This window comes from Procambarus clarkii, chromosome 1, assembly GCF_040958095.1.
Source record: "Procambarus clarkii isolate CNS0578487 chromosome 1, FALCON_Pclarkii_2.0, whole genome shotgun sequence".
Lineage (NCBI taxonomy): Eukaryota > Metazoa > Arthropoda > Malacostraca > Decapoda > Cambaridae > Procambarus > Procambarus clarkii.
In genome coordinates this window covers 22,265,933-22,292,340 of record NC_091150.1, presented here as the reverse complement: position 1 = coordinate 22,292,340, position 26,408 = coordinate 22,265,933, and the positions used below count along the sequence as shown (strand labels likewise).

Here is a 26,408-nt window from a genome sequence, read left to right as displayed (position 1 = left end):
CTGATGAGTGCTGGTCACAATGTCCCATTCTAGGACATGCCAAAATAGGGAATGTCATTACATTTGATGCCTGCTTTTTAAATGTACAGCTGTGCCAATGGACATATAAAGTTAAAAAAAAATGGCAGTCTAGTAATACTAATAATCATACGTTTTATTTTTCAGATAGAGGGAACATTTTCTTTGGAGGAACCAGTGGTTCTACTGGGCTACACCCGAGATGCTGCCTCACCACATAACCTGGGTGCTCCAGCATCTCAAGGAGTACCTAACAGGTCCACTACTCATTTGTCAATCTACATAACTTTGGAGCCTACTCTGCCTCCTCCAGAGCATCTTAAGGTTTGTTTCTGCATTTATCACCATATGATTACTAATGATAAAGGCCTGGGAAAGTAAGTTGATGAATTAATAGTGTTGTAATGTTGTTGTAGCAGTGAGTTGCTGTGTTATGTCCATGTGTTGATGTACAGTATGTTGCTACAGCAGTGTTAAATGTTGTAATGTTGTTGTAGCAGTGAGTTGCTGTGTTATGTCCATGTGTTGATGTACAGTATGTTGCTACAGCAGTGTTAAATGTTGTAATGTTGTTGTAGCAGTGAGTTGCTGTGTTATGTCCATGTGTTGATGTACAGTATGTTGCTACAGCAGTGTTAAATGTTGTAATGTTGTTGTAGCAGTGAGTTGCTGTGTTATGTCCATGTGTTGATGTACAGTATGTTGCTACAGCAGTGTTAAATGTTGTAATGTTGTTGTAGCAGTGAGTTGCTGTGTTATGTCCATGTGTTGATGTACAGTATGTTGCTACAGCAGTGTTAAATGTTGTAATGTTGTTGTAGCAGTGAGTTGCTGTGTTATGTCCATGTGTTGATGTACAGTATGTTGCTACAGCAGTGTTAAATGTTGTAATGTTGTTGTAGCAGTGAGTTGCTGTGTTATGTCCATGTGTTGATGTACAGTATGTTGCTACAGCAGTGTTAAATGTTGTAATGTTGTTGTAGCAGTGAGTTGCTGTGTTATGTCCATGTGTTGATGTACAGTATGTTGCTACAGCAGTGTTAAATGTTGTAATGTTGTTGTAGCAGTGAGTTGCTGTGTTATGTCCATGTGTTGATGTACAGTATGTTGCTACAGCAGTGTTAAATGTTGTAATGTTGTTGTAGCAGTGAGTTGCTGTGTTATGTCCATGTGTTGATGTACAGTATGTTGCTACAGCAGTGTTAAATGTTGTAATGTTGTTGTAGCAGTGAGTTGCTGTGTTATGTCCATGTGTTGATGTACAGTATGTTGCTACAGCAGTGTTAAATGGATTGGCTGCAAAGATGACAAATATTTTGAAATATTTTAACTTAAGGAATTATTATTGCAAGATAATTTATTAAAATAGTAAATAGCACACTAATGCAAATATTACTCTTCTTTCTGAAGAAGTACTTGGTTGCTTCCCAAGCCAACATATTTGTCTTTAGCTGACCCTGTACTGATGTCATGGCCCTTTGTGACCTTTGTCTCACCATCACAAGTACTTATTCAAACCATTTTGCCAATGGTAATTGGGGAGACAACCCATAGAGTATGTTCAGTCCTCTATTAGAGCAGCCACTCATTATGAGACAATAGACAAAAAACACTTAACCCCACTTCCAAATTATAATTGGGACAGCAGGTCAGTCAGAATTTTGCAAACTATAGATTCTGAGTTACACGTCACCTGAACACCACCAGGTGGTCAGCACAATGGTTTGGTTCAACAGAAATTGCGAGAGGGCCAGAGACCAAAAGACAAAAAAATGGAATCAATACAGGAAGAAGCCAAACCCCCAAACATACCAGCGATACAATGATGCGAGAAACAACTATACGGCAGTAAGGAGAGAGGCAGAAAGAAATTTTGAAAAAGGGATAGCGGAGAAATGTAAAACAGAACCTGGCCTATTCTACAAATTCATAAATAACAAATTGCAGGTAAAGGATAATATCCAGAGATTGAATATCGGAAACAGATTCACAGAAAATGAAAAGGAAATGTGTGAAACATTAAACGAAAAGTTCCAAAGTGTGTTTGTACAAAATAAAATCTTCAGAGAACCAGACACAATACGAATTGATGAACCCCTGGCCAGGCCGGGGGTTCATCATGTGTTGTGTCCGGTTGCATCCCTCCGCCATTATTTGTGCACCACGGCTTCTGTGTCCGGGGACTTGTTTTCGGTTGATCCGGTTTCCATTCTTCTTTGTGGGTACAGGTCTCTCAGATTGTCCGCAGGGTTATTAAGTCTAGCCAGCCTGTGGTCTATCCCCATGCCCATGACGTTCTTAAGTTTGCTGCTCTTGCGGCTGTCTTTGGTGACTATGTGCTGGGCTGACATTCGGGCGCGGGGCTTTTGGTGGTCAAGCAGGGTCCTGGCTACACGCTACCTCCTTAACGTTCCTGGGCCTAATCGAGCCTGTGTTGCTTTGGGTCGGTAGCTGCAGCCTGTCTCGACTTTGAGTTGAGATGTGTAGCACCGACTGCCTCCCGGGTAAGTACTCCTTTTTCATTTTAGTCTTTGGTGAAGTAGTTCCGGGACCAGTAGGGGTTTGCCCCAGAAAACCAGCGTTGAATGTAATGAAATGCCATTTTCTGAGCGAGTCCTGGAGGCTCCCCAGGCAACCCTCCCTGCCTCCGGTCGGTGGTTTTCGCGTATTTTGATATCCAGTTTGAGAACTGCAGGGTGGATCGCCGGCACGGGGGTCCGGGGCTTCCCCTTTTCCCTCTCGCGGAGGGGAAAGTTGCACAGACATGCGGCGTGACTCGTGTGATGTCATGCTTGTTTGCTCGTTTTCAATTGGGGAGTTCTGTCTACTCGTTTGTCTATTTTTGTCGTTTTTAACCTGAATAGGGGTTTGTTTTGGGGCGCTCACCTTTCTGGGTGCCTGTCCCGGTCGATGGCAGATATAGAATGCTCGACAATCACATGTGCATTTCTATACGCCATTGCTTCTCGTGCCTCTCTGAGGGGGCCAGGTTGTGGCCGTGGTCCCCGGTAGGCCTAGAACTCCACCCACATCGACTGATTCCAAATTCGAAAGAGATACATATCAGTCTGGATAGCTCCAGGGAGCTTCCGGGACTCGCCCAGAAAATGGCGTTTCATTACATTCTTTGCTGGTTTTTGTGTGTCTAGAGTAGTTGAGATTTGAGTAATGGAATTCACTAGAATGTGATGTGGTGGAGGTGGACTACATAGATATTTTAAAATTTAGTTTTGATAGAGCCCAATAGGCTCAGGAACGTGTTCACCAAGTTAAGTGAGGTGGTGGTGGAGGCCGAAACCATCAGTAGTTTCAAAGTGTTATATGACAGAGTGCTGGGAAGACGGGACACCACGAGCATAGCTCTCATCCTGTAACTACACTTAGGTAATTACCAGTTGATTGACAGTTGAGAGGCAGGATCAAAGAGCTGTGTTTAATCCCCACAAACACAAGTAGGTAAGTACACTTATGTGAGTGATTGATGAATGATGGCAAAAGCAAACTTACAGGTAAATGCAGAAAATAGTAGGCTGAGTGGAATCAAAAGTAAATTAAAATGTATTGAATAATGAAAAGTTTAATTTCATGAAAGGTGCCTGAAGGAAATTATGATTAAAGAAGCAAGTTTAATGTGGTCATGAACAGTTATGTACATTTGCTCTTATTTATTCAAAGGCACAATTTGAATCGAGTGAGCCAGAGGAGGTGTTAGCAGCTAGTCGTGATTGGGTGGCTTCTCTCTCGTCTCGTTATTCACATCGCAGTTACCGAACCCATGTCCTAGATCTCTCGGGAAAGTTAGTGTGTCTCCATCGTTTCATCCGTCCACTCCATCCACCAGAGGAACTAATTGGTTAGTATGAATTTTCCTTTTTACTTTCACTTAATCCTGTTTCAAATGTTAGTACTGTTATCAGCTGCATATGTTGGGGTACAGGTGACTAATGCTCACATTAATAAACATTATATTTCTTCCACTCTTTCACTTTATGCAGTATAGAATGATATAGCATGGGTAGGTTAAGTAGGTTTATGTCTGAGCTGGAATTCGGTAGCTTTCTGGTGCTATGTTTCTGGTTCCACAGAAACAGCCACAAAACTACCCGATCTCTGGACTTGTGCAGACCTTCCAAACACTGGGACTAAAATCTGCACTGCTCAGTTGCAAAAAACTGGCATCGGCCAATATGCCCTTTTCTGGGTAAGCCTCAGTGGCTTCCTGAAGCTGTGTTGCTGAGATGGCTTCCCATTACTGTCACATCATTCATAGTCATCCTGTTAGTCTTCTGAGACCAGAACTTGGACCCTGCGAAGAGGCACAGAGAGCAGGGTATTGTTTTGGTCGCCCTTACCCTTTGGCCGCCCTTAAAGAGTAGATGGGATAATACAGACAACTGCATGGTTCATGAAAATGTAGCAAGGAAACAGCCTAAAGAAACATTCAAAATTAAATAGTTCATGCAAAACTCTGTACTAAACACCTCCTAGTGCACTGAGCCTCCAACAGGTGGCATCTCAGAGCTCCCAGCTTCACGGCACAACCCGCTCAATCCGTAGCTGATGGACCATGAACCAGTGTACCTGGTAGGGAAGAGGGAGTCATGGACCCACCAAGGCTTATCAGGAAAAGAGCACTTCATCATATTCAATGTTGTTTTCTGGGGAGCCCTCTGGGTCCCTGAAGGCTTACAACAGAGAAGAAAAGAACATGCGACTTAACAGGGAGGAGAAGAGGAGGCAGCTTTAATGCTGAAGAAGAAACACCAGTCTGGGTACACCTGGCCCAGGGCAACACAAGCCCGTATATCTGAATATGACCAGGAACATTAACCAGTTATGTAGCCACCAAGACCCCTGTTAGATCTTTAAAACCCCTTTAAAATCTCTCAGAGGTGAGAGAAAGCCCAAGAAAACTTGCTGAGGAACCATCAATGCCAAATCTCAATAAGAGCGCCTCCGGGAAAGCCAAGCGATATGAGGTGAATATAATATGAATGAGATGCTGATCAACAAACAACCAGGACGAAAAAACAGCATTAAATGTAATGAAACACCACATTCTGGGTAAGCGCCCGAAGGCTCCCTGAAGATATTACATTGATTCAGTGCCATACTACTAACTGCCATCAGTCAAGGAGTTCTTATTGGCATACCCGGGACCATGAACCAGAACTGGCCCCATCAGAGAGGTGCAGGGAATGGTGGCACTTTGAAAACGTTACATTTAAAGTTATTAATGTCTGCCACCACCAGGAAAAGCACCAAGAAAGTCAGCGAAACAAAACGGACCACGGCATGGTTATAAACAAGACCGCAGCCTCAAAACTGCCAAAAGAGCTCCCTCAAATGTACACAAACTACAAAAAGTTTGTGAAACTAGCACACACTAGAACGCACCACCTCCCACCCTTGTCGTGTGGGGGGGAGGAGGGAGGCAGGTCGGGTTAGCTGGCTGCCTCCACCACCAGTTCTCATGATGATGGAAACACCCTGACACCCTGGGAGAAGGAGGGTGTCAGGGAGCCTCCGTGGGGCCACCCGGAAATTGGCATTACATTACATTCAACGCTGTTTTCCTGGGGAAAGCCCCTCGAGGCTCCATGAAGCTATCTACCCATAGAGTAGGAAAAAAAGGGCACACACCAGGGAAAGGTTCTTAGTGAGACAAACAAGCAGTGAACCACAACCAGGTCCTAGTGGTATGCAGGCAAAACATAGGAGAGAATGTACCCCCAGAGAAGTCATCACTGCCTGATGTTATAATGGAAGGGGACTCCCCTTCCAAACATTAACACCGCCCCTCTTCCCCCCTTTACTGTCAATGGGCGTTCAGCCTACCGGGAACCACGAGCCAGAACCTGGCCCCCTCAGAGAGGCAAAGGGAGCAATGGCCTATGGAAACCCCCTTTGTACTTGGGGGCATTCCATGTCTACCATCAACTGGGGTTAACACCCGGAAAGGTAGACATAACAAAACAGATCCTACATGATAAGAAAATATTTGCAGCCGAAGATCGAACAGAGAAGCAAAACTCCCTCAACCTAAAGAAACAAGCAAACAAGGAAACATCACACACCACCACCATGCCGCCTTTCCTTGCAGCTCCCCCCCCCCCACCTCTTCTCCTGGTGTGCTGGCTACACACACCTTAAGTTCATTGGCTGATGAGATCTGGGGTGGTCGTCGACTCTGTCCTCAAATTCTTGGCAGTGATTGTACCTTAGTGGCTTAGTGGGGTGTCCTGCCATTTGTGGTGCAGTGGCCAGGAGAAATGTAACTGTACTGGGAATTATGCATACACTTAGGGCTACATTCCCTAAGTGCCTCATAAGTACTACCCTTGGGATCTAGGGTTACCTTCCATAGAGCTTTCGGGAACCGTTTCCATAGGGGTCTCTGCTGCTCTACATTTACCCTGCCCTTTAGGCCATCTGGGGTTTTCATGGTCTTTGTTTAGCCTTGGGTAGAAAGTGGTATTTCCTGGTAGGGGCACAACCAGCCAATCTATGCAGTGGCCGGTTCCTGTTCCTTCTAGGGACGCTGTACTTTTGCAGGGTTTTTCTTTTATTTTTGTTTTCCTTGCCTCGAGGGGCTGGTCTGCCTTGTTCGGCTATTGGTCCACTTGAGGTATTATGGTGGCCCTCCTCTATGCCTCCGTGAGTTTACATGTCGCAGGAGTTCAGTCTTTAGCAGTTCTCCCTTGTTAGTTTGGTCCTTACCAGTTTTGCAGTACCTAGCCTGGGCTTCCTAAAGCAGACAGCCTAGAGGCCTTGGAAAACCCCATTGGGGCTCAGTTGACCAACGGATGCTTCTGAGTTCCACTTCACCTTGTGCGAGTTTGAAAGTTGCTCTTGCTCTTTTCTCAGGGTTACAGTCGCCGGTTTTGCCTCCATCATGCTGCCTGCTGGGTCATCGACACCTTTGACCCTGAGTCTTGCAGTCGTGTTCACTGCTCGTACTCCAATTTACCCATTACATTGACACTGAGGTTCGAGTACAGGTGGCATCAACATTGCATGCTAGGTTTAGGTTGCTGCAATGCGCTAGGTTGATTACCCACTCGGATTCCCTGAGGCTGCCCCATTTTAGTTATAGGGACCCAGACTAGGAGGCGTTACTTGCTTCGACTTTGGTTCCGTCCGGTTGGTGATGTTCGCCCTGCTCTCCCCATCCCCCTGCTTCAAGCTCCCAAACGTCTGTGGGTTTCGGAGTCGGGGCGGGGTTTAGCTGGTGATGAGACTTGGGCGGCTTCGGGGGGCTGCTCATTTCGGGTCAGGGACAGAGCCATTCAAGCCTGCTCCTCCTGCCGTGGCTTCTGAGTCCTACCAGTGGACCCTCTTCTTCTCTGTCTTTTCCCTAGAATTTTAGGGGACTCTACCCCTTTTCTTCAGGGCTAGAGGGTGTGGAGAATGACTCTGCCCCAGGGCCTGGCAGTTAGGATTTCCATGCAGAGGGTTCGGGTCGCTCGGGGTTCTACGATCTGGCTCCACTCTGACTGCTCTCCTGTGGTTCATTGCCTGAACCGCAGGGGTTCTCTTCGGTCCTTCGCTCTTTGGGGCTGGTCACTTCGAGTGAATCATCGGCTGATTTCTCAGGGTTTAGCTCTCCGTGCAGTTCACATCCGGGGAGTGTCCAATGTCCTGGCAGTTGGCCTGTCACGATTCATTCCACTGTCCACAGAATGGATGGTCAAGGCCCTCTCCTTCAGTTGGCTCTGCCAGACGTACGGGACCCCAGAGGTGGACCTTTTCGTGTCGGCGTCTCTCGATATATGTGGCGCCCTTCCCACATATGATTGATTTCCCACACATGTGATTTGATTGATCGAATGATCAATCAAATTACATTCAATGCTTGTTTTTCTCATTAAATTTCCATCATCTGCAAACAACGACATGTGCAAGCTTACTCCCTCTATGAGGTCACTTACATAAAGAGAGCAATGGTCCAAGGACAGAGCCCTGGGAAGTGCCACTCTCTAGCCTTTCATTCGACTTCTCCCCTCTGTGCATGGCTCTGGTCTCCAGTATGAGCTCCTGAAGCAGTGGAACCTGGCACAAACCAGGTGGATAACTCAAGGAGTTGCCGAAGGGGGCCGTTACAAAAAAAATTACTTGATTCATTTATCATAAGGCAAGCCTGTACATGCGTTATAATGGTTAAAGTCCTTCCCCAAAAACATGGAGAGAGAATAACTTGTAAGGGTTTCCAAAGATCTGGCTGATTGAGCAAAATCCCCCATGTATTGAATTGGCTGTGCTAAATGTAGTATGTTTGAGAGAGGTAAAGTGTATAAAGAGTAGCATAGGCCACCTCTACAAAGGAATCAAAGTTCAAAGGAAGAATGTTTTGAGGTATCAGATAATTAGCCTTATTTTGTCCTCTATGTCATACCACTGTTTGGCCTATGCACATTTTGATTTGTATGGCTTTTGTAGGAACAATAACCCCTGAACAAGTAAAGGATTTCCTGTATTATGATTTAGTAATCAAGTTACCGTATGGAATACTTTTACATAGCTATCACTATAGTTTTGTACAAGCCTAAGGTAAATTTATAATAATATAGTCATTGCCAACATATTACTGTTCCATTTCCTTGCAGGTGAAAACTTGGTTGAAACTGCGCATCGTGTGGCATGGTATGTTTCGTTGATTCCGTCCCTTGCAGATATGACTCTGTTCCCAGGGGCTTGTGACATATGGGCCAATTCTGAGGTAGGTCAGAGCTGAGGTGTGTCTACATGCAGACATACCATTTAAAAAAGTTATTGTACTCTAATGTCTTTTTATTATTATTATTTTCTGGGGGGGGGGGGTGAAGCCCCTTCAGTTCCCCAGAGCTATCCGGGCTGATATGAATGTATTAGACCCTGGCATCAGTCAAGCGAATGGAGTTCTTAGGCCTACCAGGGACCACGAGCCAGAACCTGGCTCAGAGAGGTACGAGGAGCAATGGCCTATAGAAACCCCTGTGTGGTTGGAAGCATTCCATGTCTGCCATTGACCGGGTTAGGCACACAAGAGAGTTAGGTACCCCAAAACAAACCCTGTCTGGTTAAAAATTGCCACTGAACGCCGATCTGTTGGACAAAACTCCCTAAACTAAATCAAGCATGACGTCACAACCATCACCGCCCAGCTGTCTGCGCAGCTGCCCCCCTCCCCAGGAGAGGGAAGGGGGAGCCCCAAACCTCCGTCCCGGCTATCCAACCGCACTTCTGTGGCCGATGTGAGGCTGGCAAGGTCGTGCGACTCTGGCTCCTGATTTCCATTCCTGTGCCTTGTGGTGTGGTGCTGTGCTTGGTGGTGCGAGAGCCAAGAGTGTATTCACAAGGAATCGGGTTGCATGCACCAAGGGGGGAGCCGGTCGGCCGAGCGGACAGCACGCTAGACTTGTGATCCTGTGGTCCCGGGTTTGATCCCGGGCGCCGGCGAGAAATAATGGGCAGAGTTTATTTCAGCCTATGCCCCTGTTACCTAGCAGTAAATAGGTACCTGGGTGTTAGTCAGCTGTCATGGGCTGCTTCCTGGGGGTGGAGGCCTGGTCGAGGACCGGGCCGCGGGGACACTAAAGCCCCGAAATCATCTCAAGATAACCTCAAGATAAGATAGGGTCACCTTCCCTAGGTGCCAGTAAGCACTGCCCTTGGGGTCATCTCCCACAAGTCACCTTGGGGGCTACCTCCACAAGGTATTTTGCTGTTCGGTGATTGGCCACCCTTGGAGTTAGTTGGGGTGTTTCTTTCACCCCTGTTTGCCTCTGGGTAGGGGTAGTATTTGCTTAACTGTCTCAAGTGAACAGCTCCTCAAACAAGAAGATTAGCATACATTCCCACTCACTTACATGTCCAACCCGCCCTTGCACCAATAGTGGGGCCCCACCACCACGTTACGTGGTACTTGGTTCTGCACATCACCGGGCCTGTTACTGTGCCGCAAGGGTGGCGTGTGCCACTATCCCAGTTTCTATTGTTTCGTGGAGATTGGTCAATTAACACAAACACTGAGGAACTACTTATCTTTTGTTGCATATACAGTAGTTGTGGGTGATCGTTGGCAGGCAATGGTGCGGGTTGGGCGTACTGTGTGTCGGTACGGTGTCTCGAATGTCTGTTCTAGACCACACTTGCAGGTAGACTAGTTATTATTCGCTACTCTGCTGGTTATATGCTTGGGCGCCGCCTCAGTTCCCCACAGGTTGGCAGGACTTTTTGTTGGATATACGGAACAGTTTGAGTTCTATCGTTGGTACTCTGTAGAGCTTTGCTTCTCTAGTTAGGCTCATGCAGTTGGTACGAGTATCTTCTTGGGATACTCTACTCCTTCCGCCACCCTTGTTCACTGTTCCATCCTTGTTTACTCTTCCCCGCTTGGCGGGATTGCGTCGATGGCTCCTGACTGGGGTGTTGGGTGTGGTGTTTGGTCACCTTGCGTGCGTCTTTAGTGCCTTTTGTCCATCTTTTGTTCTTTGTTGTCCTGTGGGGCTCTGCCCTGCATTTCGGTGCTTTTGTTTTCGTTGTAGACCCCTGGGTCTTTTCCCTGTCTGGACACTTTCCTTGCCTATCTTCGGTGCCTGACTGCACCCTCACATAGCCGAGGGAGAAATCATCTCAAGACCCTCATGATAACCCAGCTGTCCGTAAGGTCCCTCAGGTATGTACGCGCTCCTCTACACATTTTGTGGTTGGTCGTGTGCGTTACTTCCCGGCCGCTCCTTGGGCCGTATTCGTGGTTTTCCTTACCTAATTCAGTTTTTCCTCCCCCTTGCTACACTTTTTTGTGTATCTGGGTCAGTGCTTCTTGATTATCCTGTTTGGTGCTCCGGTGGACCTCTGTCCATGTTCCACGACCTGCTTTTGGACTTCTCCGGTGTTCCGTTTTGGTACCTAGTTCCTGCGATTTCTGTGTGGTTTTCTGCAGGCTTCGGCTTGCGCTGTCTGTGGGGGGGGGGGGTTGTGTGGACTTTTCGTTCTGCCGCTCCTGCCTTCCTGGTTCCTTTTCTTGGAACCGGGTTTGCTGGGTTCCGGTCCTGGTTTCGGTTTTTCCTTGTTCCTTTTCCGGACCGGGTGTGTTTGTTTTCCTGCGGTTCTCGTCCTCGGTGGTTCTCCTCTTGGATGCCTCGGGGATGTGTGTATCATTCTTCCCTGCTGGAGCTGGTTATGTTGCTCCTTTGGGTTGCGGGGTCGCTGTTTTTAGATTCGCGTTTTGCGCTTTCGATCGTGGTGTTCGTTTCTCGTCGTTTGTGTCGGCACAGGTGGGTTCGTTATTGGTCTCCCACCTGCACGTTTCGGCTCGGAGGCGGTGTTTGGTTTTCCTATCGCTGCGAAGGGTCCTTCGGTCTTTGATAGGGTTGGTTTGTCTTTCCTTCAGGGTTGTTCTGGAACCGTTGTCTGGGATTGTCCTGTCACCTCATGTTGGATGGTGCTGGCAGAGCCGCTCCTGCTTGTGTTCAGTGTTGCGGTTCCTTCTGCTCCATTCTACTTGCTGTCCTGGGCATCGTTCCCCTCTGGCCTGCTCTTGAGTTTTGGGGCCGTCCTGGTCGTTGGCATGGGTGGTCTTTTTTCGTCTCGTTTTGGTCTTTGTTTTGTCTCTGGTTTTGGTTGTTCAGTTAGGATGTGTGTATCCGCCTCCCGGTTTCTTCCCTGTTTTACTTATCTTTTGGTAAGGTAGCTCCGGGGAGCCGACGGGGCTCCCCCCAGAAAACCAGCGTTGAATGTAATGAAACGCCATTTTCTGGGTGAGTCCCGGAGGCTCCCTGGCATCCCTCCCTTCCTCCGGTCGGCGGCGTTTTCGCATATTTTGACATCCAGCCTAAGAACTGCCAGTTGGATCGCCGGCGTGGAGGATCTGGGGCTCCCCCTTTCCCCTCTTGGGGAGGGGGGGTTGCGCAGACGGTGGCGCGGCAACATGATGACGTCATGCTAGTTTGATAATTTTGTTTGGGGAGTTCTGTCCACTTGTTCGGCTTTTGGTAGCAATAATTTCACCAGAATAGGGGTTTGTTTTGGGGCGCCTACCTTTCTGGGTGCCTGTCCCGGTCGATGGCAGACATAGAATGCTCCCAATCACAAGGGGGTTTCTATAGGCCATTGCTCCTCGTACCTCTCTGAGGGGGCCAGGTTCTGGCTCATGGTCTCCGGTAGGCAAGAACTCCTAGCACTTTGACTGATGCCAGAAAGTTATACATATCCATTCAGCCTGGATAGCTCTGGGGAGCCTCCGGGACTCACCCAGAAAATGGCGTTTCATTACATTCAACGCTGGTTTTTTCAATAAAGTTTAATGGTCTTGCACCCATATAAAAATCAATGCACTTTAATCATCATTAACTTGTACTGTACTTGGAATAATTTTTTTTTCAGCAATTTTTGACCATGTTGACTGGAGATGAAGAAGAGCATGCAGTCTTACTCACAAACTTCTTTCTTCATCTTGGGAAAGCAGCATTTCTTCTTTTAGGTGGGTTATGTTTATGGGTTTCACATCATAGAATTCAAAGTTATGAAAGCTAATAAAGCAATGTTGAATGTAATGAAATGTCCATTTTTAGGTGAGCCCCAGGGGCTCCCTGAAGCTACATACTGAGATGGTTCCCATCTACCAGGTCACATCAGCTGTGCCATTCTATATGCCTGGCCCCAGGCCGGGCTCGGGGAGTAGAAGAACTTCCGAAACTTTCTCCAGGTATGCTGCAGGTGTGCCTACTGGGCACCAGTGCCAGAACCTGGCCTTCTCATAGAGGTGCAAGGAGTGGTGACTTTTTGCCTGCTCACCAAAAAAGTCATCCAAAAAGTTATCTGGATTCAAGACCTTTCTGACTGACCTTTCCCAGAGTGTTACACTGGAGCAGAAATAAACTCGCACCCGATGACCCGGAATGGATTGGGGAAATCCAGGGTGTCACTGGGGCTTGCCTTGAAATAAAAGTTTCATTACATTCAACGCTGGTTTTCTGGGGAATAACCTCCCTTCAACCAGGTATCAACCAGGTATCAACCTTGTTGCACCCTGAAGCTATCTACCCATGGAGAATACATGGAAACTTATAAGGGAGGAGGGATTACCTCAGGAGTCAAGACGAAAAAGAGACCCCAGGATGAAAGATACGACCAAAGGCCATACAAGAGCAGTGAGGCCACCGAGGTTAATTTGGCAGAATAACATTCACCAAATACTGGGCTGCCAGAGCCCTGTTAGACCTCCAAAACACCTTGTACCCAAATATCGACCCAGGACATTAGCAAACATAGCCAAACAAGCAGCATACTTCCTAGCATCATTGAGACGAGGGTAGATCACAGGCTGGCTTGACTTAATAACATTGTGAATGACCTGAGATATACAAGCCTTGGAACAGGGAACCCAAGGAAACTGGATCAACCTGCAGAGCAGCCTCTGAAGCAGAATCGGTGCCATGACAGTAGAAGTGGAGAGCCGCCACTAGACATGGGGCATGATGCATTCCTGGGCAGATCAACCAAGGATCAATAACCAAAGATCTCCTCTGGAAGCCAACTGACTTACTCTTTGCCAGAAGAGGAGGAGCTGGCTGCAAATGAACAAAATGTCCACTAGAGCCACAAGAACAGAAACTGTGCCTTCAGAGGTGAACAAGAAGTTTCCTGACTGGATAACTGGAGGCAAGGGAAAGCAAAAAAATGCCTTGGAGAAGGAATCGTGGACTGAAGGGGATGCCTTAAAATTAGAAGAGGAAAGAAAAGGGAGAATGTGGTCCAAAGGCTAAGCAGGTTCAGGTGGCTCATGAGCAGACCTGAGGTGAAACAAAGCACGAGACAACCTGCAGAACAGTGTAGAAGTAGTATCAACACTGAACACAAGCTACAGGGGCTCCACCAGAACTGCACAATACCAGGCGACAGTACAGTATTTACCATGAGATGCCAATCAAGAAAAACTCAAGAAAGAAAGGAGAGTGTCCATGCACCCTGAAACCAATGAACAATGACCAAGGGGAAAGAAAGTGGCAAAAGGAATACCATGAATCCTCATACTGTCATTGAAAAAAAAGCACACAGGTGGGACACCATCAAAGAAGTCACCTGCTCGTCATAAAGAGGGTGATAAAGACACGTAGAAAAGCTGACACGAAACACCGAAGTCAAACAAGTGAAATATGTCACTGGGCTGACCTGAAAGAAGCAGAGCCATGGAAAAATGCCAGGATTTGGACATCAAACAAGCAGCACTTGAAACCAAGGCTGAGCCAGCAAACAATCTGTTTCCATCAGTTGAATTGATGGAAACAGTTCCATCAGTTGAGACAACAGTCCTCCCAGGAGGGCATAGAATCCAGGGCGCAGACTGAAGAAGTCCAGAAGAACTGCAGATGCGAAAGGCCCATGACTGCAAGGAGCAGACGGGAACCCCACAAGGATGGGGCGGATCGACCACCTCCAACGCACCCACTAAGATGACATGACGAAGCGCAGGGGAAGAAGCCCACCCCGCCAGCTCTGAACCCCCCCAAAGGGGAAGAAGCCGTCTACCGACTCCACCAGAGGGCGGAAGACAACTAAAAGCGCCCACCAACAGCGGGACCATGCGAGAGTCAGCAGAGCAAGCTGCTCCCCTAGCGCCCAAACAACAGAGAAGGGAACAGAACCCCTTCCGAAAGAAAAAGTACACACACATACACATTATGTATATACACATACATATACATATACACAAACACACAAGATATGTTACACACACGTGTGTATACACATGTGCACACACACACACACACACTTTCGAAAAGACACACACACACACACAAAAAGGCTTTCGACAGAGTTCCACATAAGAGGTTGTTCTGGAAACTGGAAAATATTGGAGGGGTGACAGGTAAGCTTCTATCATGGATGAAAAATTTTCTGACTGATAGAAAAATGAGGGCAGTAATCAGAGGCAATGTATCAGAATGGAGAAATGTCACAAGTGGAGTACCACAGGGTTCAGTTCTTGCACCAGTGATGTTTATTGTGTACATAAATGATCTACCAGTTGGTATACAGAATTATATGAACATGTTTGCTGATGATGCTAAGATAATAGGAAGGATAAGAAATTTTGATGACTGTCATGCCCTTCAAGAAGACCTGGACAAAATAAGTATATGGAGCACCACTTGGCAAATGGAATTTAATGTTAATAAATGTCATGTTATGGAATGTGGAATAGGAGAACATAGACCCCACACAACCTATATATTATGTGAGAAATCTTTAAAGAATTCTGATAAAGAAAGAGATCTAGGAGTGGTTCTAGATAGAAAACTATCACCTGAGGACCACATAAAGAATATTGTGCAAGGAGCCTATGCTATGCTTTCTAACTTCAGAATTGCATTTAAATACATGGATGGCGATATACTAAAGATATTGTTCATGACTTTTGTTAGGCCAAAGCTAGAATATGCAGCTGTTGTGTGGTGCCCATATCTTAAGAAGCACATCAACAAACTGGAAAAGGTGCAAAGACATGCTACTAAGTGGCTCCCAGAACTGAAGGGCAAGAGCTACGAGGAGAGGTTAGAAGCATTAAATATGCCAAAACTAGAAGACAGAAGAAAAAGAGGTGATATGATCACTACATACAAAATAGTTACAGGAATTGATAAAATCGACAGGGAAGACTTCCTGAGACCTGGAATTTCAAGAACAAGAGGTCATAGATTTAAACTAGCTAAACACAGATGCCGAAGAAATATAAGAAAATTCACCTTCGCAAATAGAGTGGTAGACGGTTGGAACAAGTTAAGTGAGAAGGTGGTGGAGGCCAAGACCGTCAGTAGTTTCAAAGCGTTATATGACAAAGAGTGCTGGGAAGACGGGACACCACGAGCGTAGCTCTCATCCTGTAACTACACTTAGGTAATTACACTTAGGTAATTACACACACAAAAATGAGGGCAGTAATCAGAGGCAATGTATCGGAATGGAGAAATGTCACAAGTGGAGTACCACAGGGTTCAGTTCTTGCACCAGTGATGTTTATTGTCTACATAAATGATCTACCAGTTGGTATACAGAATTATATGAACATGTTTGCTGATGATGCTAAGATAATAGGAAGGATAAGAAATTTAGATGATTGTCATGCCCTTCAAGAAGACCTGGACAAAATAAGTATATGGAGCACCACCTGGCAAATGGAATTTAATGTTAATAAATGTCATGTTATGGAATGTGGAATAGGAGAACATAGACCCCATACAACCTATATATTATGTGAGAAATCTTTAAAGAATTCTGATAAAGAAAGAGATCTAGGGGTGGTTCTAGATAGAAAACTATCACCTGAGGAGCACATAAAGAATATTGTGCAAGGAGCCTATGCGATGCTTTCTAACTTCAGAATTGCATTTAAATACATGGATGGCGATATACTAAAGAAATTGTTCATGACTTTTGTTAGGCCAAAGCTAGAATATGCAGTTGTTGTGTGGTGCCCATATCTTAAGAAGCACATCAACAAACTGGAAAAGGTGCAAAGACATGCTACGAAGTGGCTCCCAGAACTGAAGGGCAAGAGCTACGAGGAGAGGTTGGAAGCATTAAACATGCCAAAACTAGAAGACAGAAGAAAAAGAGGTGATATGATCACTACATACAAAATAGTAACAGGAATTGATAAAATCGACAGGGAAGATTTCCTGAGACCTGGCACTTCAAGAACAAGAGGTCATAGATTTAAACTAGCTAAACACAGATGCCGAAGAAATATAAGAAAATTCACCTTCGCAAATAGAGTGGTAGACGGTTGGAACAAGTTAAGTGAGAAGGTGGTGGAGGCCAAGACCGTCAGTAGTTTCAAAGCGTTATATGACAAAGAGTGCTGGGAAGACGGGACACCACGAGCGTAGCTCTCATCCTGTAACTACACTTAGGTAATTACACACACATCTGGGGACATGATCACCACATTCAAGATTCTCAAGGGAATTGATAGGGTAGATAAAGACAGGCTATTTAACACAAGGGGCACACGCACAAGGGGACACAGGTGGAAACTGAGCGCCCAAATGATACATATCGATGTATCAATGTATCAATGTATCAATGATACATTTGCGCCACATATCTCTGTCATTTGGGCACAGAGATATTAGAAAGAACTTTTTTAGTGTCAGAGTGGTTGACAAATGGAATGCATTAGGAAGTGATGTGGTGGAGGCTGACTCCATACACAGTTTCAAGTGTAGATATGATAGAGCCCAATAGGCTCAGGAATCTGTACACCTGTTGATTGACGGTTGAGAGGCGGGACCAAAGAGCCAGAGCTCGACCCCCGCAAGCACAACTAGGTGAGTACACACACAGCGTACACATGTACATGCGTACACACATACATACATTGCAAAAAGAAAAGTACCAGTCACTGACTTGTGGGCAGAGAGCACCATGCAGGCCAGGCAAAGAAGGCACAAAACTGCATCAAAAGGCCCACCTCGACAGCAAAACCTCAAAGTCCCAGCACAACCACAACATGTGCCAAGACCCAAAAAGATCAGTCTGCAAGCCAGGAAGACCCCGGAACCCCAGAAGGCAGAACCAGGTCACACAAGGAAACAAAGCCCCCTGAACCCACAAAGGGGGCCCCAAGAGGAAGAAACCTCCGGAACGAAACCAAAGAACCCAAAGGAACCCAGAATCGAACCAGGGGGAGCCCAAACCACCACATTTGCCGGCGGAGAACACCACAGAAAGGCAAAGCACAGCCCCCAGACAGAACCCCCTGGGAAAACGGTCATAACAGACCTAAAACCGAGGGACAAGGTGTGGGAGCAAGCATACCAGCCAGGGGACACCGAGTCCAAACCCAAAGGCCCAAACCCAAATCAGACAAAATGGAAAACCCGGTGTAAAATCAACACCCCAAACGTTCCCAGAGGAACAGGCAACGGGCAGAAAACACCAGAAAAGCAAAGAAACGACAACAGGAGAATAAAAAAACCTGAAAAAAGGTGAAAACTCACCCAAGAAGCTCGCTCGCACACCCAGTCGCATGTATACAAACCGCAACACCGCCCTGGTGGCCATGCCGGGAAACCGGCAGACGAAAATGGCCGAGCAGGGACTGTGACTGACGCTAAAGATACAAAAACACACCAGCAAAAGTGGGAAGCAAGCAGACTGGATGGGCGAAAAACGCCGCCCAACAGCAGAAAACCCCGGCAGGGGCAAACCGCCCCAGAACTGCTAGCAGGCATCCCCCACAGCCCCGGGAACCAACAACAGAGGCCCCGGGGCAGAGCCATCCTCCAAGCCCTCCGCCCTTAAAGAAAAGCAAGAGTCCATGGGAAAGGCAGCAAGAAAGGGCTGCTGGTAAGACCCAGAAGCCTTGTCAGGAGGAACTGGCTTGAAAAAACTCCGTCCCCCAACCCGAACAGGGCAGCCCCCGAAAACCGCCCGAGTGTCAGCCCCAACTAAACCCTGCCCCGACCCCGAAACCCACAAACAGTCCGGAGCCGGGAACAGGGAGGGAAAGGGGCGAACAGCCTCTTTTGGCCTCGGGGCATCCGAGTGGGAAACCAACCTAGCATGTTGCAGCAACCTAACCTAGCTTGCAACACGGATGCTGCCTGTACTCTGAACATTAATAACATCAGGAGAGTAATGGAGAACAAGCAGAGAATCTCTCGCAAGACTCCGGGTCAAGGTGTCAGTGACCCAACAAGCAGCATGACAGAGGTAAAAGTGGCGACTGTCACCCGGAGACAAGGGCACAGCAACCAACGATCCTGTACAAGATGGGTTGGAACCCGTAAGACACATTCAATGGTCCACCGAGCCCAGACAGGGGTTTCCAGGGCCCGTAGGCTGACTGCTACGGGAAGCCCGGGTAAGGTGTTGCTAACCGGTTAAGAAACCCAAACATAACAAGAGGGTAGAGGATAGCACTGAAAACCCCTGCGACGTGTACAATCACGGGGGCCTAGCAGAGGGCCGCCAAACACTACTAGTGGAACTATAACCACACTAGGCAGACCCCCACCAGGCATGAAAATAAAAACAAAAGAAAAACCCCACAAAAGTACACCGTCTCCAGAGGCAATAGGAACCGGCCGCCGCTTAGGTGGCAGGCTGTGCAACACCTTGACGCCCTAACCAGCACAATACCAATCCCTTCCCAGGGCCAAACAAGGGCCCGAAGCCCCAGCTGGCCCCAAGGGCGAGGCAAATGCCGAGCAGCAAGAACCTCTACGGGAACGGTTCCCGAACGCCCCCAGGGAAGATAACCCTGTTACGCAAGGGCAGTACTCACAGGGCGCTTAGGGAAGTCAGCCACTAAACACATGCAGCCCCGGCACTGATGAGGTACTCCTGACCACCGCACAACACAACACACAGCAGTGAACGCCAGACAAAGCAAACACTGCCTAGGAAACTGAGGCCAGAGAAGCGTCTATCCCGGTTGACATTAGCTTACGAACTGAAGCTTGGCAGCCGGCGCGGTAGGTCCGGGGCTCCCCCCCTCCCCCTCTCGGGGCGGGGAGGGCTGCGCGGACGATCGGCTCGGCAGTAAAGTGTGATGTTTGCTTGTTTCCTTGTGATTGTAGAGAGTTTCTACCTCTCTGTTCGGTTTTTTGTTTTACCATGTGGGGTTTGTTTTGTTATGCCTACCTTTCTGGGTGCCTAACCCCGGTCGATGGCAGAAAAGGAAAACCCCAACCACAAAGGGGTTTTCCAGGGCCATTGCTCCCTGAAACCTCTCTGAAGGGGCCAGGTTCTGGCGCTGGTCCCTGGTAGGTCTGAACTCCTTAGCTAATGTCCCGGTCTAATATAACATACATTTGCCCGATAAGCTCCAGGGAGCCGTAGGGGCTCACCCAGAAAATGGCGTTTCATTGCATTCAACGCTGGTTTTTTGCTTGTACTCCATTCACCCAGTCCACTGAGACTGATATTCGGGTGCAGGCAGCTTTAGCATGGCATGTGAGGTTTAGGTTGCAGCAATGTGCAAGGTTGGTTGCCTTTCTGGATGCCCCATAGCTGCCCCACTTAATTATATTAAGTAAGACTCGGGGGGCTTCGGGGATTGCCCCTTCTGGTTCGGCGGCAGAGGCATTCGAGCTTGATACTCCTGCCGGAGCTTTTGGGCGACGCCAGCGGGCCGCCTTCATACCTGCTTTTCCAGTGGACTCTGCTTTTTCTGAAGTGTCAGTGGATTTGGAGGACAGCTTGGCCCCAGGTCCTGATGTGGAGGATTCTGGGGCTGGAGAGGAGTTTTCTTGGGGAGCCCTGGGCCCCACTTGTCCCTGCTTGGGTATTTGGTACCCTCGGCACGGGGCTTGTTGTTACAGGAGGAGAGGTTTTTGTATCCCCCTCCCTGTACGATTTTGTTAAGAGTTCAACTCCTCCCCGGGGTTCAGTCCCAAGTTCCCTTGGGTTCTTCGGTTCCCTCCTTCTGGAGGTTTTTGGCTTCCCACATCACACCGAGGAAAGTTATCTTGAGGTTATCTTGTGATGATTTCGGGGCTTTAGTGTCCCCGCGGCCCGGTCCTCGACCGGGCCTCCACCCCCAGGAAGCAGCCCTTGACAGCTGACTAACACCCAGGTACCTATTTTACTGCTAGGTAACAGGGGCATAGGGTGAAAGAAACTCTGCCCATTGTTTCTCACTGGCGCTCGGGATCGAACCCGGAACCACAGGACCACAAGTCCAGTGTGCTGTCCGCTCGGCCGACCAGCTCTCCTGGTGGAAGGAAGGTGTGGAAGGCCCTTGCGGCTTACCTCCTGCAAGACCCGGATTATGCCTTGATATTGAAGCCTGCTTCTTTTGAGTTTGGCAACTCTTTTTCCTTAATGGGTGCATTGCAAGGTGCCGTAGTCTTCCTGGCTGGCAGACTGCCTTTTCTTTCGTTGGGGGCTTGGCATTCGTCCTGTCGGACTGCTCATTTGGATAACGGGAATTGACTACGGTCGTTCAGGTTTCCTAGGGGGCTAGTTGGAGCAACTCAATGCGTGCATGTTCGCCCCCATCCTTCCTTATGATGTCGGCCAGGTGCGGCTACATGTGCAGGTTCCCTCCTTTTCGGCATCCCTGGTGGCCGAGGATTTGGGCGCTCGTGGGCACTTGGCTTCGGTCTTGTGCTTCTTTTCCCTGCTGGTGCTGTCTTCGGACCTTCTCGTGGTGGGTGTGGAGTTGTTGGGTTCTGGGTCCAGTGTGCTTGCTTCGGCAGCTCGGGCGCCGACTGCCTTGTTGAAGTTGTACACGCCATTTTTGAGGGTGGCGGTGTCTGTTTTTCGCTTCTCGTCTCGCGTGCTGACAGGCGGTGCTCGTCCTATTTTCTGGAATCGTTTTGGGTCCTGGCTCTTCGTGTTTCATCCCCTTTTGTCCGTTGTTGTTTCCAGAGTCTGCGGTGGTGCAGTTTCTGCAGGCAGCTTCATCTAGTTGACAGAGTATATCGGACTTGTAGGTTCTCCGGGGTCGAGCGTGGAGGTCCTGCCCAGAATTGTCGCACCAGGTCTCTGGAAAACCTTGGTCATTGTGAGCCAGTAGTGCCAGATTTGGAACTGGCTCTCCTGCAGAGTCATTGGCTCAGTGATCGCTATGAGTTTCACTCAGGCTTTCGTAGGGGTCGTCGGTCCTTTTACGGCTTGCCCTGTTGGCAGGGGGATGGGGAGGAAGCGCGCACTGTTTGTTCTCGCCTGGTCCCGTGATTTGTGGGGCAATTCGGGTCCTTTTCCTCCAGCCTGCGGTGGTGTTGCTTCTTTCCATCTCCTTTGGTGGGATTGGGGCTTGCAGGGTGGGTCTCTTCCCCTGCGCTCTGTCAGGTCATCCTGGAGTGGGTTTCCTGCCTGTCTTCAGTTCCAAAACGGGACTGGGCAGATCTGTGATTCATACTGGACTTGTACTGTATGATCCCATGGGTGTTTTGCCCCTCCTTTTACATGACCACTCTGTCTAGGGGTCCAGCTGCTTTTGGCGCCTGGATAGTGTCTCTAGACCTCCGGGACGCGTATTAGCACATCCCGATTCATCCGGTGTTCAGGGACTGGCTCAGTTTTGTCATGGAGTGACACCGCTTTCTTTGCCTTCCTTCCAGTTGGATCTGGCACCTCGTGTGTCCACGCGCCTTAACTGGGTCGTGGTGACGCGGTTGATTCTGGCTTACCTCGACGATTGGCTGGTGTGGGCTCCCAGATAATCCACGTGTCTGCTCGCCTGGGATTTGGTTCCTTACCAGCTCGCTTGGTTCGTGTTCTTGGTGCACTGGAAGTCCCAATTGGTTCCCTCTCAGGTTCGGACTGGGTTGGGTCTTGTGTGGGACTCTCGGACTGCTTCCTTGTCTCTCCCTCTGGCAGCATTGTTGTGGCTGCAGTCCCGCTTATGACTGTTTTTGGATATAACGTGGGTCACATGTCAATTATTTAAGCGGCGGTGCGGGAGCCTAATCTTCGTCGTGCTGGTCTACCCGTTGGGTTGGATCTGACTTTGGCAGATGTTCTGGTTCTTCGGGAGCATCCCTTCCGCCGCTCTCATGATCGCTGTGTTCAGATCCCGGGAGCCTTGCATCTGCTGCTGCATTGCCGGCTTCCTCTGAGTTTTTTTTTTGGGGGTTCTATGCCCTAAAGCCTCCCCGAGCCCTCGCTCAATGTGTTCACGGCTGCCTCGTCTCTCAGCTGGGGTTTTGTGACCAGTGCTCACCAGGCCGGCCAGAGTCGGTGGGGTCTGTCCTTCCGTCGGGCTCACAGCACGGCGCAGGAGTTCGCGGTGGTGTGACATTCGCTTCAGAGAGTTTGTGTTGCTCGTGGAGCAATGATCCGGCTCCATTCGGACTGCTCCTCGGTGGTTCATTGTCTGAACTGCAGGGGTTTGATGCGGGTCTTGGCTCTTTGGGGCTGGTCGCTTCAGGTGACTCATTTGCTGAGTTCTCAGGGTTAGGCTCTCATGGTGGTTCACGTTCAGGGGTGTCAGACGTACTGGCGGATGGCCTGTCTCAGTTCATTCCCCTATCCATGGAATGGACGGCCGACACAGACTCGTTCAGTTGGGTCTGCCGGACGTACAGGCACCTAGAGGTGGACTTTCGCATTGACTTGGTCGAGGGGTCTTCCAGTGTATGTGGTGCCCTTCCCAGACTGCATGGCCGTCGGAGTTGATGCCTTTCGGTTGGACTGGTCAAGTTGGGATTTCCTGTACCTATTCCCACCGGTTCGGTTGTTGCTTCGGGTTCTGGTTAGCTTAGAGAGACTACAAGGGATGAGTGGTCCTATTGGCTCTTTGGTGGCCGGCCCAGCCCTGGTTTCAGGCGCCTCTTGCTCGCTATCCGAACCCAAGGGTTATCCCGCGCCTCGACCTCTTTCAGTAGATTGGACCATTCCAGTACGTGGCTGGTTCGATCTTCTCTGCTTCTCGCGTCTGTTCTTTTTGACGCAGTTTTATTACCACTTGTATGGTGATCAGGTGGCTTAGTTGGTGTCCCACCTGCAAGTTTCGTCTCAACGGCAGTATGAAATTTTCTGGCGGTCTTTTCGGGACTTGTCTCTTCGTAGGTTGTCTTCAATTTCTGGTCGGATTTGTCCTTTCTCTCTTGGTTGTTTCAGGACCGTCTTTTTATGCCAGATTCTGTCACCTCGTTTCGGGTGGTGCTGGCGGAGTCGCTGCAGCTTGCATTTGGGGTGGATGTCACTTCTGCTCTGTTCTGCAAGCTTTCTCGGGCATTGTTCACCTCCGACCTGCTCATGCACCGCCTGAGCTGTCCTGGTTGTTGCACTGGGTGCTCTCTGCTCCTTTCTCCTCGGTTTAGGGGTGGCCCCCCTCGGTTCAGGACTGTTTTCTGCCGCTCTTTTTCTTGTTGGCGTTGGCCTCTGGGGGTTAGGTCCGGGAGTTTTATGCTCTCATCCGGTGCAGGGGTTTTTGCTCTTTCAGTTCTTGTGGTCTTTTTGTTTGCAGCCGTCTCCTTCTTTTCTGGCGAAGAAAGAGTCTGCTGCTTTCCGGAGGAGTCCTTGCGTTGTTGATGCTTGGTTGGTTCAGCCGGGGATCCATCGTGTTTTGTGTCTGTTTGTGGCTCTTCGGCGTTATTTGCGTGTTACGGCCTCTGTGGCAGAAGACGTGCTTTTCGGTTGACCCTGTTACCCCTTCTTCCCTATTCCAGGGAGCAGGTCTCCCAAGTTGTACTCAGGATTATTCGGTCCAGCCAGCCTGCGGTCTTTCCACGTGCCCACACGGATTGTAAGTTCGGCATTCGGATGTTGTTTTGGTAATGTCCTGGCCTATCTTTTGGGCATGGGGCTATTGGAGGTCGAACAGGATCCTGGCTGCACATTACCTTGTTAATGTTCCTAGTTCTTCTCGGGTGTGTATTGCCTTGGGTTGCAGGTTGCGGCCTGTTATCTTGACTTTGAGTAAAGGAGCGAGTGACGACCGCCTCCCAGGTGAGTCCCTTTTCTTCTTTGGTTAGATAGCTCTGGGGAGCCGAAGGGGCTCTCCACTGAAAACCAGCGTTGAATGTAATGAAACATTATTATCTGGGTGAGACCTGGAGGCTCCCAACATCCCTTCTTCCCGGCGTTTTTTTTAGTTTTTGATGCTCAGCCTCTAAATTGAGTTGCTGGCGTGAAGGTCTGGGACCCCCCATCCCTTTCCCGGGGAGGGGGAGGGGGGGGGGTTGCTCAGATGGATGCACGGCGGTTGTGGTGACGTCATGTTTGTTTCCTTGTTTTTAATTGGGGAGTTCTGTTTGCTAGTTCGGCTTTCGGTTTGCAATTTTTGACCAGCAGCAGTTTGTTTTGAGATTCCTACCCTTCTGGGTGCCTGACCTGGTAGATGGCAGACAAAGACTGCTTCCAATTACATGGGGGTGTCTTTAGGCCATTGCTCCTAGTGCCTCTCTTGAGGAGTCCATGTTTTGGCTCTGGTCCACGATAGGCTTAGAAGTTCTTCAATTGACTGTTGCCATGGTCAAATATATACACATCAGCCCAGTATATCTCCGGGGAGTTTCAGCACTGGTTTTTTGTTACACAATTAAATATGTAGACTGTTCCAAATATATTTTCATATTAAACATGAAGTCATTTCTGCTAGATGATAAATCTGTCATCCATTTAACCCAAACAGCATCTCATATATAAATTGATATTATCTTCTAATAATTTTCACATTCTTTATCAGGGAGTGGAATTCCAGAGGGGGAGACATGTTATGTGCTGACCGGCGAAGAAAATGGTACGTGGCTGGTGTGGAACCCCTCAACAGCTCAGTGTTTTGGTGCCAGGGATGCCTTCAGTCCTCTTAGTGCTGTTTATATGCTTGCAAATCAAGATAATGTAAGTTGTGCATTAATGAATTCTCAGTGACCTTATTTCACTTTTATAGTTACCATTCATACCTTAATGCTTCCCATGCTTTATGGGCTGATTTCAGTGAGCAAAATCTTATTTTCAACCTGTCACAGGAAGGGCAGCTACCAAGAGACCCTATCTGTAAAGAGATGTCAACCACATCTAGCATATTTCCCGACGCCCTTGCCTCAAAACCTCATTTTCAGAGAGAAACGAGTCCATATTTGTGAATGAAAACTGAGAGATCTCGCAATGAAAATGAACTATAGAATTTGGTTTTAAATGTTCTCAATGGCTTTCCCAGGGCCACAACTTTTTCTTTTAATATAGCACCTATCTAAAAGGATCACTAAAAATGTGATTGGAGCCATATTAACAGAGTTACCATTCATACCCAAATGTTTCCCATGCTCTATGTGCTGATTTCTTGATATGATGGGCAAGTTTCCACCAATCTATGAACTCTGTAATAACATCTTAAGCACATCCCCCACTTCAGCGAACTCTTGTTTGTGGAATGCTGCTAGTGACACCTTTTGGGTCGAATGCCATTGATGTAATCCTCAAAGAAAAGCTAAATGATCTGAGGAGATGGAAGAGAGAATAGAGATTTTGGATGCACACGATGCTTTGTACCTCACAAGGTGAAAAAGGCTTTGCTGAGGCTTACCCATTTCTTAAGGTGTGCTCCCTTTTCGATAGCCGAAAATTAACAGAATATGACAAACTCCTAAACGCAACAGCCATGAAAGTATTAACACATTGCACGGCCCAGCGGGCCACCCGCAGCGCAAGGTAAGCCGCACATTTTCTGTGAGCGCACAACTGTACTCCAGTGGTTATACTCTTCACAGTTTACTCTCAATTTTCATGTTACGTCGTTCATTTTGGTATCATTGTTTGCAAAAGAAAGCTCTAAAGGGATATGTGCATATTAGGTCAAATAGAAGAACAACATTTTCAATATCATTAGATAAAATACACCATCATGTAAAAAACCAGCGTTGAATGTAATGAAACGCCATTTTCTGGGTGCTTATCAGCTTATCAGGCTAATGTATGTTATGTTAGACCGGGACATTAGCTATGGA

The 26,408-nt window shown here is 48.1% G+C and overlaps 2 protein-coding genes across 5 annotated transcripts in view; one reads left to right on the top strand and one right to left on the bottom strand.

Annotated features, from left to right (window-relative positions):
- Window positions 1–26,408, bottom strand: part of LOC123753850 (uncharacterized) — a 490,864-nt gene that overhangs the window by 351,965 nt on the left and 112,491 nt on the right. The gene's annotated exons all lie outside the window — the stretch shown is intronic.
- LOC123753931 (coiled-coil and C2 domain-containing protein 2A) overlaps window positions 1–26,408 on the top strand; it is a 227,823-nt gene that overhangs the window by 169,627 nt on the left and 31,788 nt on the right. For all 4 annotated transcript variants that reach the window (XM_069321189.1, XM_045735932.2, XM_045735922.2 and 1 more), the window contains exons 21-25: window positions 166–342; window positions 3,694–3,871; window positions 8,625–8,737; window positions 12,385–12,481; window positions 25,148–25,302. In XM_069321189.1, coding sequence (XP_069177290.1) covers window positions 166–342; window positions 3,694–3,871; window positions 8,625–8,737; window positions 12,385–12,481; window positions 25,148–25,302 — 720 coding nt within the window. The remainder of the gene's footprint in view (window positions 1–165; window positions 343–3,693; window positions 3,872–8,624; window positions 8,738–12,384; window positions 12,482–25,147; window positions 25,303–26,408) is intronic.